At 39.5% G+C, this 14153-nt stretch overlaps 1 protein-coding gene across 2 annotated transcripts in view; it reads right to left on the bottom strand.

The window, feature by feature from the left end:
- The window catches only part of LOC107082570, a 31322-nt gene that overhangs the window by 10260 nt on the left and 6909 nt on the right, over positions 1 to 14153 (bottom strand). For both annotated transcript variants that reach the window (XM_015371328.1, XM_015371327.1), the window contains 14 exons: positions 13501 to 13557; positions 11427 to 11550; positions 9070 to 9126; positions 8629 to 8830; positions 8301 to 8546; positions 8031 to 8168; positions 7684 to 7953; positions 5045 to 7602; positions 4826 to 4952; positions 4372 to 4477; positions 4063 to 4268; positions 816 to 982; positions 660 to 728; positions 415 to 563 (listed from right to left, as the gene is read on the bottom strand). In XM_015371328.1, the coding sequence (XP_015226814.1) occupies positions 415 to 563; positions 660 to 728; positions 816 to 982; positions 4063 to 4268; positions 4372 to 4477; positions 4826 to 4952; positions 5045 to 7602; positions 7684 to 7953; positions 8031 to 8168; positions 8301 to 8546; positions 8629 to 8830; positions 9070 to 9126; positions 11427 to 11545 (4414 nt within the window). In that variant the 5' untranslated portion in view covers positions 11546 to 11550; positions 13501 to 13557. The remainder of the gene's footprint in view (positions 1 to 414; positions 564 to 659; positions 729 to 815; positions 983 to 4062; positions 4269 to 4371; positions 4478 to 4825; positions 4953 to 5044; positions 7603 to 7683; positions 7954 to 8030; positions 8169 to 8300; positions 8547 to 8628; positions 8831 to 9069; positions 9127 to 11426; positions 11551 to 13500; positions 13558 to 14153) is intronic.

Consider the following 14153-nt stretch of genomic DNA (forward strand, 5'->3'; position numbering starts at 1 on the left):
GTTTCAGCCCTGATTTGAAGAGAATAATATAGAATTGCTGTTCCATATTAGTTTTCAAAGTCATTTGACAATTAAAATACTAAATCAAAGCATTATTTATCAGACGCCAAATAATCAATAATTGATCCCAAGGAACAGAGAAAACAGCCGCCCCTACAGCCATGCAGCGTGATTGATGAAATCACCCTCTTTGTTTAAAAATACTCCACTGAACAGCCAACCAACAAACAAAATACATTTCCCTCTCTTGAAGCTTTAAATTGCATTTATGTTTCACTAACTGCTCTGAAAGAAGATCAGTTTTCCAGATAGTTAATCATCAGTTAGGGTCGGTCAAGAATCCAAAGTTTAAATCACCAGCCAATGTCTGGGGTCATTTGTCAAAAACTCATATGAAACTTTGAGGCGACTGACCTGGGGTTCGGCTGCCTGGAACCTTCATGTACAGCTGCACGGAGTTCATTCCCAGGATGGTGTGACCAACGAGACTGAGCATGTTGTTGCTGGATTCTACTCGCATGAAAGCTGGGAGCTTCAGAAGCTCCTGCAGTTGGGGCTTCCACCTTAGAATAGAGTCATTGAAACTCATAATCGTCTCTCGTTGTGTGATGTAGCCATGATTGAACATGAGCCTTATTGACTTTACAAACTCGCCTTACCTTTTAGGATCGGAGAGATCAATGTTGGTCCCAAATTTAATAATTTTCCCGACTGTTTTCTGCTCTGGGCTGTGGGGGAAAAATGGAAATCTGAGATGAATATTGTTTACTCAACAGGGAGTTCTTTATATGAACAGAGCAGGATTGTTTGCTAACCTGTTAATGCTGGTGGGATTAGCCAACTGGGCTTTACTGAAAGAGGTTGAGTTGGTTTTATTTGTTGTTGAGCTGGGTAATGTCAGAGCAGCTTTTGTGGTTGCCAATGAGTCGTTTTTCTCTTCCTCTCCTTCTTCTTCCTCCTCATTCTCACTTTCTTTTTCCTCCTTTAATACATTAACAAAGAAAACTTGCAGGTTAGGGCAGGACCACAATTTTAGCTTCAAACACTTGCAGAGAAACAACACTGACAAAATCAGAATGAGGATTATGTTAGTTCTATGTACAATTAAATGAACAGCCTTCAGATACTTCTCATTCTGTATATTGTATGTGACTTTCTTTTGCTGTAATTATCCATCACCATGAAGACCAGTAATTGTTCTTAGGAAGAGCAGAGGTGATATAAAGAACAGAGGGGGAAAGTCTGCTCCACGCTCCCCTACTCCCATTTGCTCATCCAGTTAGACATGTGAAAAGTTTTGCTATGATCTTGAACAGACAGGGATTGACTTTGTCGTCAAACACAACTTATAGGAAACATTTTAAACTCCTGGTACCTAAAAGCCTGCCTAACCACAAATAACTTGCATCACATTGTTTTAAGCACAACTAAAGGTTTATAAAAGTGAGCGGTGCATGGAAGTGTGCTAGTATCCATACAGACATTTGACCTGCTCCAAAGATTTGTGGGAACCACAAAATATCTTTTTACAATGGACATTAGTTCTAACACTAATTCAAATACATTCACATTTTACTTATGGAGCATAAAACCTGTTGTTTTTACTGATTCTTTTTTTTTTTTTATATAAAACAAAACAATTGAGTTGAATGGCATTTAGCCGCATACAATAAGGTAACATGCATAAAAAAATAGTTCTGTGTTTTGGGCATTATAATGCAAACCAGGCTGTGCACCCAGAAGTAGAATCCATATTCAATCTAAAAGATGCACTTTCCTTCTAAATCCCAAAAAACTCTAGTAACTCTAGTTAGATTAATTTCTAACAAGTTGCCAGTGAAAATTCCTAAGGTGGACAAGCTACAGACAATCATACATGTTCATAAGTAGCTACATTAATGCATGCAGAATCCCTTGCAGTATGGAAGTATGTCTGATCAAAGATCCTACTGACCTGCTGGAATATGATGATGCATGGCTTACCATCTGGATTAGATTAATTTATATTATAGAGGAAAACCAGAAAGAACCTTGCATCAGTTGTGTCAGTTTAAGGTCTTACTACCATTCTGTGNTTGTGTCAGTTTAAGGTCTTACTACCATTCTGTGTTAAATTAGTTTTTTTTTTTTTAGGGAGCTGATTAGCAGGTCAGGTAAGCTGTTGAATAAGCAATCCAATGTCAGATGCATAGGATATCTTAATTCGTACGCTGCTCTGCCGGAATAGACACAGATTAAATTGCAATTTGAGCGGTGCCCTATTCCCAAATGTAATTAGAGCTAAAAAAGCACTCATCTTACTATAGGGGCATGATCAATGCATGTCAGGTTTGCTTTAATGACTAGAAAGCATTTTCATTACAAAGCTTTGCACTTATTTGTGATTTGTAAACCTGTATCCCAAATGCAGTTGCACGTTGGCCCAGTTCAACTTAGTATTCTTTATACTTTAACAATAATAATAATCATTATACTTGTGTTGGAGAAAGACTTGAACAGACTCAGTGCTTTGTGGCTTCTAAGTAATTTTTTATTTGTTAGTTTTATTGATCTTTTCGGTGAAATCCTGAATGATTTTCAACATTAATTCTGGGCTAAAAGTACCTCACCAATATGATTGTAGTGACTTGTTCCTCAAAGAAACATAATTATTGTAACATAAATATACACATTTATGTCCATAAATATATTCATGTTATTATAATGACTTGATATACATCAAAAGGATCAAGCTATAATTGAGCTCAACTAAGTAAACAATGCAGTTTGACCCATATATAAACAGGTAGGAGCCACCAGACTTTTATTTTCATTGTCTTTAAAATAACTTACCGTAATAGGTTTGTTGACTGTAACAAATTTCCCAGAGGTTTGACCAAGTCCCTCTGCGACACAACTGCACCAGTGCATGTTTATTTGGACATGTGCTAGATGCCTTACATGTAGATATACTGATTTGCTGTGTCTACAGTGGTAGGGACAGCGCAGGCAAAAATGCATGTAAGGTTTTGCTCAATTCAATGAAAGTTTGTGTATCGTAACTTTTGGAATTTCTCACGAACACCAACATTTAGTATGAAAGCTGTGTCCTATATGCACAATGACCCTGGGAACCCTGACGTCAGGTCACTCATATCTATGTCTAGGTATTAGTGAGGATACGATAGGGAACTGTCAAAATGCATGGAGGCTACTAGACTAGAGGTTTTATTGCAAGCCATAGGAAGAAATTCAAAACAAAGGTATAATTAAAAGACTGAACACCCACCCCAAAATAACAAATGATTTTCATTGTTATGTATTTTAAACAAGAATGTAACAATCAGACAACCTACATTCTGGTCTATACCAATAGATAATATAACACTAAAATGAGAAGCTATGATAATTTAACTATAGATGAATAATACTAGCTGTGGGAGAGCAGCACTTACAGTATTGGGGCAGTATGTAGATGGACTATGGGTAAGAGTTTACTATAATCAGACATTGAGTAAGGTTTGAAAGAGAAAATTATATCCACAGTCAAGCACATAGGTTGAATCACTGGGTTTTCTTCCTATTTTTGTTTTTAAGAATGCAAAAGGCTACAGACAAAATCAAAAATGCCATTGCTTGGCCGGTGTTCAGATTTTAATGTTTAGAAAAATATTTGAAGAAGTTGGAGAAGTTGAACAGCAACCCTTTTGTCACCTCTTGTGTCTTAAAGGTGACTTAAGTCTTGCTTAATTGAGACACCTCTTTGTAAGTCAGCTAACCTACAGAACCTGCTGGAATTAAACATGAATTAATCTCTTGCAAAAGGAAGTTGAGCTGTCAGTGTATATTTAAGGTCTAGCTTTGACTATTTTGAGGTTGGTGAAGGTGCTAGGCACCACCTTCAGTATCAAACTGTTTGGTCATTTATTAGATAAAATTTGGCCCTGCCACATTAAACAAAAACATGTTTCTGAGTTGGTTAAAAGGAGAGTTTTAAATTAAATAAATTCAAATATTTTAAAACCTTTCTTTTTATACTCGCTACATAAACAAGGTAGTATTAGTACAGGAGATTATATTTACCTCCAGGCTCTCCTGGAAGCTTGAGGCCTGGTACTGAGCGTATTTGGCAATGGTGGTGTGCGATCGACTGCTTTCACAGGGCCAGGTTTGTGCAGAGCCATTAAGGTTCCAGTTCTCATCGGCTGGCTGTTGAACCTGAGTTCTCACTTCCACAGCATGGTCTGAATTGGCCTCTACCAGTGACTTGGTGGAGAACAGACCAAGATCTTACGGAAAGAAAAGCATGAAAGATAATTAGCTACATGTTTTCATGTATTTGCACTCCAACCCCAAAAAATGGAATGAACCAGGGGATGAACTGAAACCTACTAAGGCGGAGGGAGCCAGCCAAGCCTCGGATTACCGTTACAGCATTTTTGGAATCTGTGCAGAACTGAAGCAGAACCGGAGAGAAGGCATCCCTCTTGCTCTCCAACTGCAAAGAAGTAGACGAAATGTTGGAGAACAGATAAAAATAAAATAGTTTTTACTTTTTTGGCATTATATGACTTTTTCAACCTCATCAAGTTCTTTGTCTAGACCACACTAAGATTTCTTTGTACCCTATTATAACTGTTCATTGTGATTCCCAAATCCGACCAAACAATGAGTCAAGTTTAAATGGAAACATCGAGTGAAATAACACATGAAAGACACAACAAAGAGACCTTCAATTCTTGTATTTAACAAGAACAATACGTTTATGGGTTCTGCATTGTTTTACTTCCCTTCCTGGAGCCTTAAGAAGACAATGATGCAATGACAGTAATTAGTGGACACTCACATAAATGCTTGGTGTGGGTGGGTTCAGCTTTTCTCGCGGAATGGGGATGTCGATGGCCATTTTAGGTTTGACACAGAATGAGGGAAGCAGGTACGACTCCTTAAATTTCCCCTTCACTCTCGCTCCCCTGAGAAAACACAGCAAATTAACAGAAATCAAGATAAAAAGCCAACGAACAATATTCAACAGCACATGTGGGTATTTAGTGATACCACTTACTTGCATGCTCGAACCACTTCGGCTGCTGTGTTTTCAATGTTAAGCTCAGACATTGGGATAGTTTGCTCCTCCAGCTCTGATATGTTAAATGTATGTCTTCCAGCACTGTCCATTCTAATCAAGACAACCTTGAGCTCCTTGGACAAGCCCATGGACAATGCTTTCAATTTCAGGGGATCCACATGAGATTTAGAGCAGAGAGACTCACTTGTTGGTAAGTGAGGACCTATATGACCTGACGTACCGAGTCTTGCAGCTGAGGTCACTATGTTTGAGGAGTTAGTGTCTGAGGTTCTCTTTTTTCCAACCTCAGCCTCCTCCAGCCTTACATCAGAGTTCCCAGTGTCCAGTTTGAGTCTCTTGATGGCTTTGCCACATTGCGTTTGATTTTCCTGAGGAATCTGGCCCTTCATACTGTCTGCAAGAGGTCTGGTGGAACTTTTCGGGATGGGTGATACTGAGGACGAAAGTTCCCGCTTGTGGGTATCTTTTACATGTTTAGCTTTAGTTTTCATTTTTGTTTCTTTTTTCTTTGACTTCATCTTTCTGATTTCCTCTTTTCTTTCATGCTTCTTTCTCTTCAACTTCTTATCCTTGGATACTTTCCTGTTCTCTCTCCTTTCCTTGGTGGAGACTGTAATAACACTGGTAAAGGAGGCTGTGTGAGTTGTGGTCACTGTCAGCTCTGCACTCAAAGATCCCTCTAGAAGTGACGAATCTGTTGTCTCCATAAGGTTCTCTTTATTCTTTCCCACCTGGTTGTCATCTGAACTGCTTTCAGTTTCTTCCTGCTTCTCCTGCTCCTTGAGATGACCAGCTGAATCTTTTCGATATGGTAGACTGTGAAGTTTTAGAAGTGAGCCTGAGGTAGCATCAGGAGGTGATTGACTATTACACTCAAAGAGGGCTGTGGTAGTTGATTTGTGAGAAAGATCCTGATTCTCATCACAGTGAATCTGGGATGCCACAGTAAGAGATGATGAGTACTTTACTCCTTTTGAGGTAGCCCCACCAAAAGGACCGCCACGACACGACGCCCTCTGGCCTTCCAGGAAGGTGGCTAGGCTCTTAAAAACATCATCCAAACCCGCTTTATGCTGGTGGAGCTCATTGAGAATTAAACCAGTAGTTTTCCGGTTATTCACCTGCTCTTCGTTGTGATCCTTAGACTCTTTGATCTCACAAGAGGAATCACAGAAGTCAGATGGACTGTCGTAGGTATAACCATTTGAATCACTAGTACAAGGATCTAAATCATCATTGCTTTCACTATCTGCAGGAAGAGGAGATAAACACTGAGTGGGGCTGGGCTGGAGAACAGGTCTACTTATTACACCCTTTTTGAGCTCTTCTTCGTCCTCTTCAAAATCTGAAACAGGGGAGCCTTGCCAGCTGAGCACAGGAGGAGTGTTTGCATGGTTGTCCCCTGTGTCACTAAGATTTCCCAGCACAGCCTCAGGCTGAAGATCAGGAGCGTTGAGAGCTCCCACCTTCTTCTCTTCTTTGCCATGGACCGCCTGGTTTGAGCCAGTGGAGTCTGTAGTACTGAGAGGTCCTGAGGCAGCAAGTAAGACTGAAGGGAAAGTTTTTGCGGAGTTAGGGTTAAGTTTTGGTCCATTTTCTGAATGAGTGGTGATATTGCTGCTCTGATGGACACAGTCAGATGTAGATTCCATGGAGTGCTCATTTCCTGATACCTTTGTGGGAATGTTGTTCCCTTCAGATATCCATTTGGATTTTGAAGGTGGGTGTCGGGAACTGCCGTTAGCACCGAAGGTATCAGTGGGTGAATTGCCGAGAGTTGTTTTAACTTCATCACTTTTCTCTCTGGTCTTCTGTTTTTGATTCTGGCTTTGATCGTCTGCTGACAAAGACGTGGTCTCATTTTCACCCATCTTGACCTCTACTGGATGGAGGGAACCAGAGGTGGAAGAAAACTTCTCTCTCTTAATCTTCTTCAATTTCAATTTCAATTTCAATTTTCTTTCTTTCTTCATAGCCTTATCTCTCTTTCTTTTCTTCTCATCCAAGCTTTTCTCATCTTTCTTCTTCCTCCTTTTCCTTTCCTCATCATTGCCATTTGCAGCATCACTCCTTTTCTCTTTTTTCATGAGCCTATCCTTGTGTTTGGTCTGATTTTTTCTTAAATCATCCATCCCTCTCTCTGACTTGCTTGGCTTCACCCTGGCAGCAGGAGATTGTCTTGAACAGACTGAGGTTTTCCTGTGTTTGGGATCTGAGATCCTGGATTTTGACCCAGAATGAGACATATGAGATGAGGTGGATGTCATGCCGAGTCTCTGGATGTGACTCAGGCTTGCTAGTGATTTTTGCAGATCAGTAAGAGTGGGAGAGCGTGGTTGGATGTCTACTAAATCCTTCCTGCAACTGGTCATGGTGAATGAGGAGGGGCTGGAGGGAGCACCTGGACTTCTGGATGCGGATCGACCATCTTTAGGGCTACAGGGAGTGGATGAACAAGGGGAGTAGTCTGCACCAGTGTTTTTGCAAAGTGTTGAATCCCTTGAACTGCCCCTTGAATGAGAGCGCCTAAATTCCTGAAATGCAAAAGTTTTGATATAATGTCAGTTTTTGATGAAATGTTGTGCAGTATTAGAGCTGACATTTGTATCTCTTACTGTGCTTTGCTTGAGATAATGGCTACGCAAGTCCTTTTCCTCCAGGGGGCGCGGTGGTTTATTGTGCTGTGGAACTTTCTGCTGGCTTGTGTGCCGGTGGTAGTGATGGTTTTGCTGGCTGTAAGGCACACGGGTGTGGTCTGCTGGTGAAGCTGAGATTTTCCCTTCGACCTTCCCTTTGTTACCATAATGTGTTCTGCTGCCAGGACTCTGGTTGGGAGGTTCTAAGTTACCAACGCCAGGGCCTCCTGTTCGCAGCTCAGAGGTTTCCTGTAGGATTGCAGACAATAATTGATGTCAGTGGCAACAGTTCTTGGGGAGTCCTTTTCTTGCCTAAACTACTGTACCTGTTGATGTGATGCTGAGGTCCTGTGGTCAGAGCGTAGGGAGGAACTTGCCCTGTCATCTTGATTGCAACGGTAGTGACTGGGCGATGATGGAGCATGGGCAGGTGGAGATAAATATCTTGATCCAAGATGAGAAGACTGTAAAAAGAAAACGTCCTGTCATTCAGTAGTGGATTTGCCACTTTGGTGTGCTCTTTAACAAAAATAAATATTCATGAATGGGAAACATTCATTTATGAAAAAAAAAACAAAACTGGTTTCTTGGTTTACCTGAGTAGAGTCAGAGTCCCTTTTCCTCTTAGCTGGACCTCCATTCCTCGAAGACAGATGGTGCTGTGGGGGTGGGCTCTGATGGAGCGGCGGCTCTCTCCGCTGGTGAAGGATTGGACGTTTCCAGGGTCCATGCCTGTTGTTTAGCATTCTGCCATTGAAACTCCTGTGGTGGTCCGGCACACTCCATCTATCCATTGGGGGCTGTAGCTCTCTGCTGCCACGACTCAACCGAGGATCCCCTTGCTATCAGGAAAAAGAGAAAAAAACTGTTAATATGAGGTACAGGCGTCCCCCAGTCGGCGGTTCTCACCAGATTGTTGCTGACATTGTTCTGCCAGGTGACATAGCGCTGTCCAGGTCCTGTTAGATAACCATTAATACCGCTTTGGTTGGGGAATGATCGTTGGGAGTTGTGAAGCCAGCTCTGCCCCTCAAACTGCTGCCCTTTACCATCCCAAATCCTTTGCAGCTGCCTGTGGCCCTTTGAGACGCCCTTATCGTGGACATCGTTGATTGACCTGTCCCCTCTGAAAAAATGTATAAAACAAACAGTCATAATTATCTGGAGCCATTATGTGGTGGAAATATATTTTGCACAGTTCTGCTTCACAATTGTGAGCTCAACATGTCTTGGCATTGAATTTTGTAATGTTGCTCAGAAAAGTAGATGAAGTTGTCTCATCATTAGATTTTTGGTAACATAGATACTATTCCAGTATTATTAATGCCATATGTCAGAGTGTTATTGATAAATTGTTTTACTTACCTGTTATAAATACGATCTGATGGCGATTGATGTGACTGGTTGCGCCCTTGTTCACATCTGTAAAATAGAAAACCCCAGCTTGATTGAAAAGAAAGATTTCAATAATATTTCATTAAAAGTCAAAGTTAGCTTCCAAGTCTGTAAGGGACAAGTTATGCTTCAAGTATTTTGCCCCAGTTCAGAGGCCTAATGACTGAATTAGACATCCTCAACATGTGATAAACATGTGATAGCTATATTTTAGTCATTTCATATTTTTTTCTACCTATCTTTTGACAACATAACCTTTAGTTTAGCATTAATACATTCATTTATTCATAGATTAATAGATTCATTTATAATCCTTTTCAATAAAAAAAAAAAACTGCATGAAAAATATATAATTTTTGTGCCCACACCATTAGTTTCAGCCTTACAGTAATTTCACTGCCTTTTGCAAGGATTAGCGGTGGAGGTAGGGGATAACCTATACAAATTTTGAAGAGTGCTCAGCCTGACACATTGTGCAATTGTCCTACATTGTGGCAGCAGAGCATTCTGTGCTTATATTTTGGGGAATGCAGTCTGTGCCCCTATGTGTAAAGCTGTGATTCTTTTTGTTATCTGTAAAGTTTAGGGGTAGTTTCAGTACCTCAATTCAGGACAAATCACGTAAACTTTTCTGCCCCTTGAACTTAATGGCTAATCAGTGAATAGTTAGAAGTTAGACGCATAAAAACCTACAAAGATCCAATCAGCAAGAATCTCTCAACTTAGTAAATCCAGAGTTTTATTTTCATCTTACTCTTTCAGATTTTTCAATATATGATCTTAGGCCAAATATATTTTTCATTTCACTTTCACCTAGACAACTCAAAATTGTCTGGGTACTCCATTCACAGACAGCACTTGAGAAACTCTCATAAACAATTATGCACAAGGTTGATGTCTCTTAATGCATCTTATAAGGCCCCATTGAAAAAAAGTATAGAATCTATTCAGGTTCTGGTTAATTTGTAATGCAATGGTGTGGGATTTGTGCTGGTTTAGGGATGCTTAAAAAGGAGGCTTCATGGACACCAGAGACATAAATTCTTGTTATACAACATATTGCAGAAATGTCTTTCCAACACAAAACAGTTTGGTAAACATAAATCGCTATTTGCTATAATCCTCTAAAGCTTTAGTTCCTCTGTTACAATAAATGTTTCCACTGTATTTTACCATTATTTTCCCCTGTCGCTCAGCCCATTCAGCCATGGCAGCTTGCCAATTAACACACTCAATTATATGAGCTTAACAACAACAGGTTTTGTTGTGCTGATAAAGTGAAAGAACTTTAAAAAATGTTGAATGTGTTCCTGCAAAATGTAAGCTCTTGTTTTGCAATTAGCCAGACCAAAACATCATTTGGTAACTAGATGTTGAGAATAAAAGAAGTGGAAACATTATGGCACATTAATGGGTGGATTTCAAGAAGGTTTGGGCATCTTTGAACACTTGCAAAGTTGTCTGTAGAGCAGATCTTCAAGGAACGGGGGGCTGAAAGTGCACATTTGCTATTTACGGTAAAAGGGGATTCCCCCCTCCCCCTCAACAGTCTTTAAAAAAAGTGCATTATTTTTTATTTAATTACTGTGGGCCAACCTTTTTTTGCAGTATGTCAGGTCAAGGTGTTGTTGAGGGGGATAGGTGGAGATAAATACAGCTGTTAAATGTGTAATCTGCAATCTGAATGTGGCACCTTCTTGTCAGGTAGGGGAGGATGGACATTTACATTTAACTTTTACTTTTGTTCATAGGAATTTGAGATAGACTATGTATCTAAACTATGAATAAAATTTAGAATTATGCATATTGTTACCTTTCGGTCATTATTACCCCACATTACATGGCTTTAAACCTCATCTTGTTTTTAAGGTCACTCTGAAAATGCCAGTAGAACACACTATCTGCTAATGTCATGGTCTCTGCACGACCCAACTACTTCCTGAACTTAAGGTAGCTCTTTTTTTTCCTGTCTTTTTCTAGTGGATGAACTGATTAATCCAGGTGTGCCTGACCTCAGTATCCATGGTAAGGCACACCTGGATTAATCAGTTCATCAATTAATATAAGAGAGGAAACAAAACAGCTGCCTTAGGTTCAGGAAGTAGTGGAGTTGTGCATAGAACCCATTGGGGCAAACTACACTGCTTTGTAGATCACATACTACACATTCACTTTTTGCAAGTGCAATTTAGCACCTCTTATTTGAAATCTTTGAAAACAAGGACCTAAAAATATATCTGCAAGTTAAATCGTGATCTTCTGTTGTTTCAAAATTCATTGATTGATTGTTAAAACATAGTTTTAAATGTTGAAATAGTAGAACTCACCTTTGTACATGGCTCCAGGGGCGACGGTTTTCAGGTGCCCATTGTCCTCTGTGAGGTCCTCCAGCTGGGTAGGGGACCCACGTGTTGCGGCCAGAGTAGAGGTCCGCTGGGTGATACATGCAGCCTGAAAGACAAGTGAGTGTGAAATCAATACAATTATAATTAGGGCTGGGAATTTATTAACTAATTAGAAACATTTTAATGCGGTAAAAATCAACACAATTAATTGTATTTTGTTATATACATACATATAGAGAGGACAGCAAGACTGTTCTAACTCATAAAATCCAAATACATAAAATTATTTATCTTTTTGCTTAACAGTAGACTATATGAGAACCTTTTGCAGAGCGGTTGATTCATGTTTTTGAAATCCCTCTCTATGCCCTCCTCAGCTCACCCCTCAGTCTCCACCCCTCACTCTTTAGCAAAGTTAATCTAGCTGAGTATGAGGCACATCATATCTGCTATAAAAATCATTGCAGAGGGAGAGAGTGAGTGTTTCTAAGCAGATTCAGCAAAATGCCTGAAAAAATGTGGATATATTCAAGAAAAAGTGTAGCAGAACCATAAGCTTTTGATGCAAAAGCTGAGATGTGATCGGAGGCAGAGTAGGGTTTGAAATGATAAACAGCAGCAGTGCAGATAGAGAAGGATGTCTGCATAGATCCTGACTGGTAAGAACTAGCTGAAGATGTTAGAATTAGCTGAATTCATTTAGAAATTTTATTTTTGTCAGCATTGGGTCTAATATAATGCAACAAAGATGTTTTATGTAAGAAGGGTGGAGGGCTAAAGGGTGGCAGCTTAAGGCAGCTATGAACGCAAAAGGGACTCTGACCTGGTACTAGCAAGGTGTACCTAATAAAGTGCCCAGTGGGTTTTTATTATTAATAAAAAACAGTCCTTTCAATATATTTTGGATTTTTTGGAAAAAAGTTAAACATCTAGGAATAAAACCTCTTGCAATTCTTTTAAAAATATTTTTTTCATTTTCAAACAATGTAATAAGTAAAACAGAAAACTAGAAAAATATGATCCAAACAAGTATAAAGATACATAGGCACTATGGGAGGCCAAATTATAATTGTATGCACTATGAGTGACTCCATGTACATAAACAATAATATCTCAGGGTTGAAAAAGTGGATTTTGCATGATATGTTTGAAATATAAACCATCTTAACTGGCAAAAAAATTGAAATCAGGTAATCAAAGAATCAAAAAACAAAAAGCAAAAAAAACAAAAAAAAAATCTTCTCTCTTCAATGGCCAACTCAGCACCCAAAATTTATGCTACAGAAAACCTGAGGGGTGTGCTGCAGGTAAGACATCTTTGAAACAATAGAAAAGTTGTACAAAGATTAATGATCTGTCTGTTATCGTAAAGAACACATTATATGATGTTCTATGCGTGCATTGAGATTGACAACGTATCTACAGCAGTGGCACTTAGGCTATGTTCACAATATAGACAAATGTGACCAAAATACAATTTTTTTTTTGCCCAAATGAGGCCTTTTTAGACTTTTTCATGCCAGTCAGAATAGTGAAATATCAAGCTTTTCACCTTTGAAAAAATTTGATTTGTGCCACTACTAAATTGGATACATTTCGGGTAGCCTTTAATGAATCAGCATTCTGAACGATCATATCACATTTCGATTACGATTACTTCAGTAAACAGCTGATATGTGATGCCAACTCCGATCTTCTGCGCATGCAGGTTGCTTTGGATCTGTAAAAATTATTAGATTGTAATCTGATGGTGGCCACATTTAGGTAATAGTCTGAATGACCATGTAAAAAAAGAAAAATATCTAACTGACCATCAAGACTTGCAGTGTGAACATACTGTAGCCACAAGGGACTAAATAGAAAACAAGTTTAAATAAATAAAGGTGATAAAGGTCAGAGTTTTCTAATATTCCATTGCAAGATAATGCAACTACATTTATCTGTTCTGGAAAGACCACTAAATGGAGTAGGCGGTGTACGGTACTGCATCAAAACCTTTCTTGCTCTTTAAGAACTTGCATGATAATGGAAACAGGAACAAATGTTCTGTGGTTACCTCTCTTGGTTGGTGTTCCGATGTCCCTCCACTTCACACTTGAGCACAAGAGACAGTCTGCAAATAACACACATGTGAAAGAGAATCACTCAGTAAATAGCTCTAGTCATGCATCTCTTCACATAACTTTCATTCGTTCTGCTTTGGTTCAAAATGATCTTCTTATCATGTGCTGCTGAGATGGATCCACACCAAACTGTTTTTTTTTTTTGTACTGCATGTCTCTTGGGCTGTATTTTCAGCTACACCGTATGTCTGCAGCATTCTGACTGATAAGTAAGCCAAAGCAGCACTGTGAACTCAGGCTTTCTCTATCAGTGGTGCACAGCAGCAACCACAGCCAGTGGCCATTTAGAAATAAAATTTTTAAAAAAATATGCGGTCCATGGCAACCTCTCTTTAGGGGCAAACAACGAAAAATGGAGATGATGGTGTTTTTCTCTAGTCTACAACAGACATCAAACCTGGGTTCATCCAGGCCGTCCAGCCTCACTGCTTTTAATCAGCTTCTAATTCTGTGGATCTATACTTCCTGTCTTGTAAACTACCCTAAGTACACCCATTTCCTGAGGCCCATTGAGCTCCTTTGCTGCCTAGAAACCACTAATGTACACACACACACCATATCAGGTGTTAGACTGGTTTTTCCTTCA

Source organism: Cyprinodon variegatus, unplaced genomic scaffold (genome assembly GCF_000732505.1).
Source record: "Cyprinodon variegatus isolate N-32 unplaced genomic scaffold, C_variegatus-1.0 Scaffold56, whole genome shotgun sequence".
In the NCBI taxonomy this organism is placed as follows: Eukaryota; Metazoa; Chordata; class Actinopteri; order Cyprinodontiformes; family Cyprinodontidae; genus Cyprinodon; species Cyprinodon variegatus.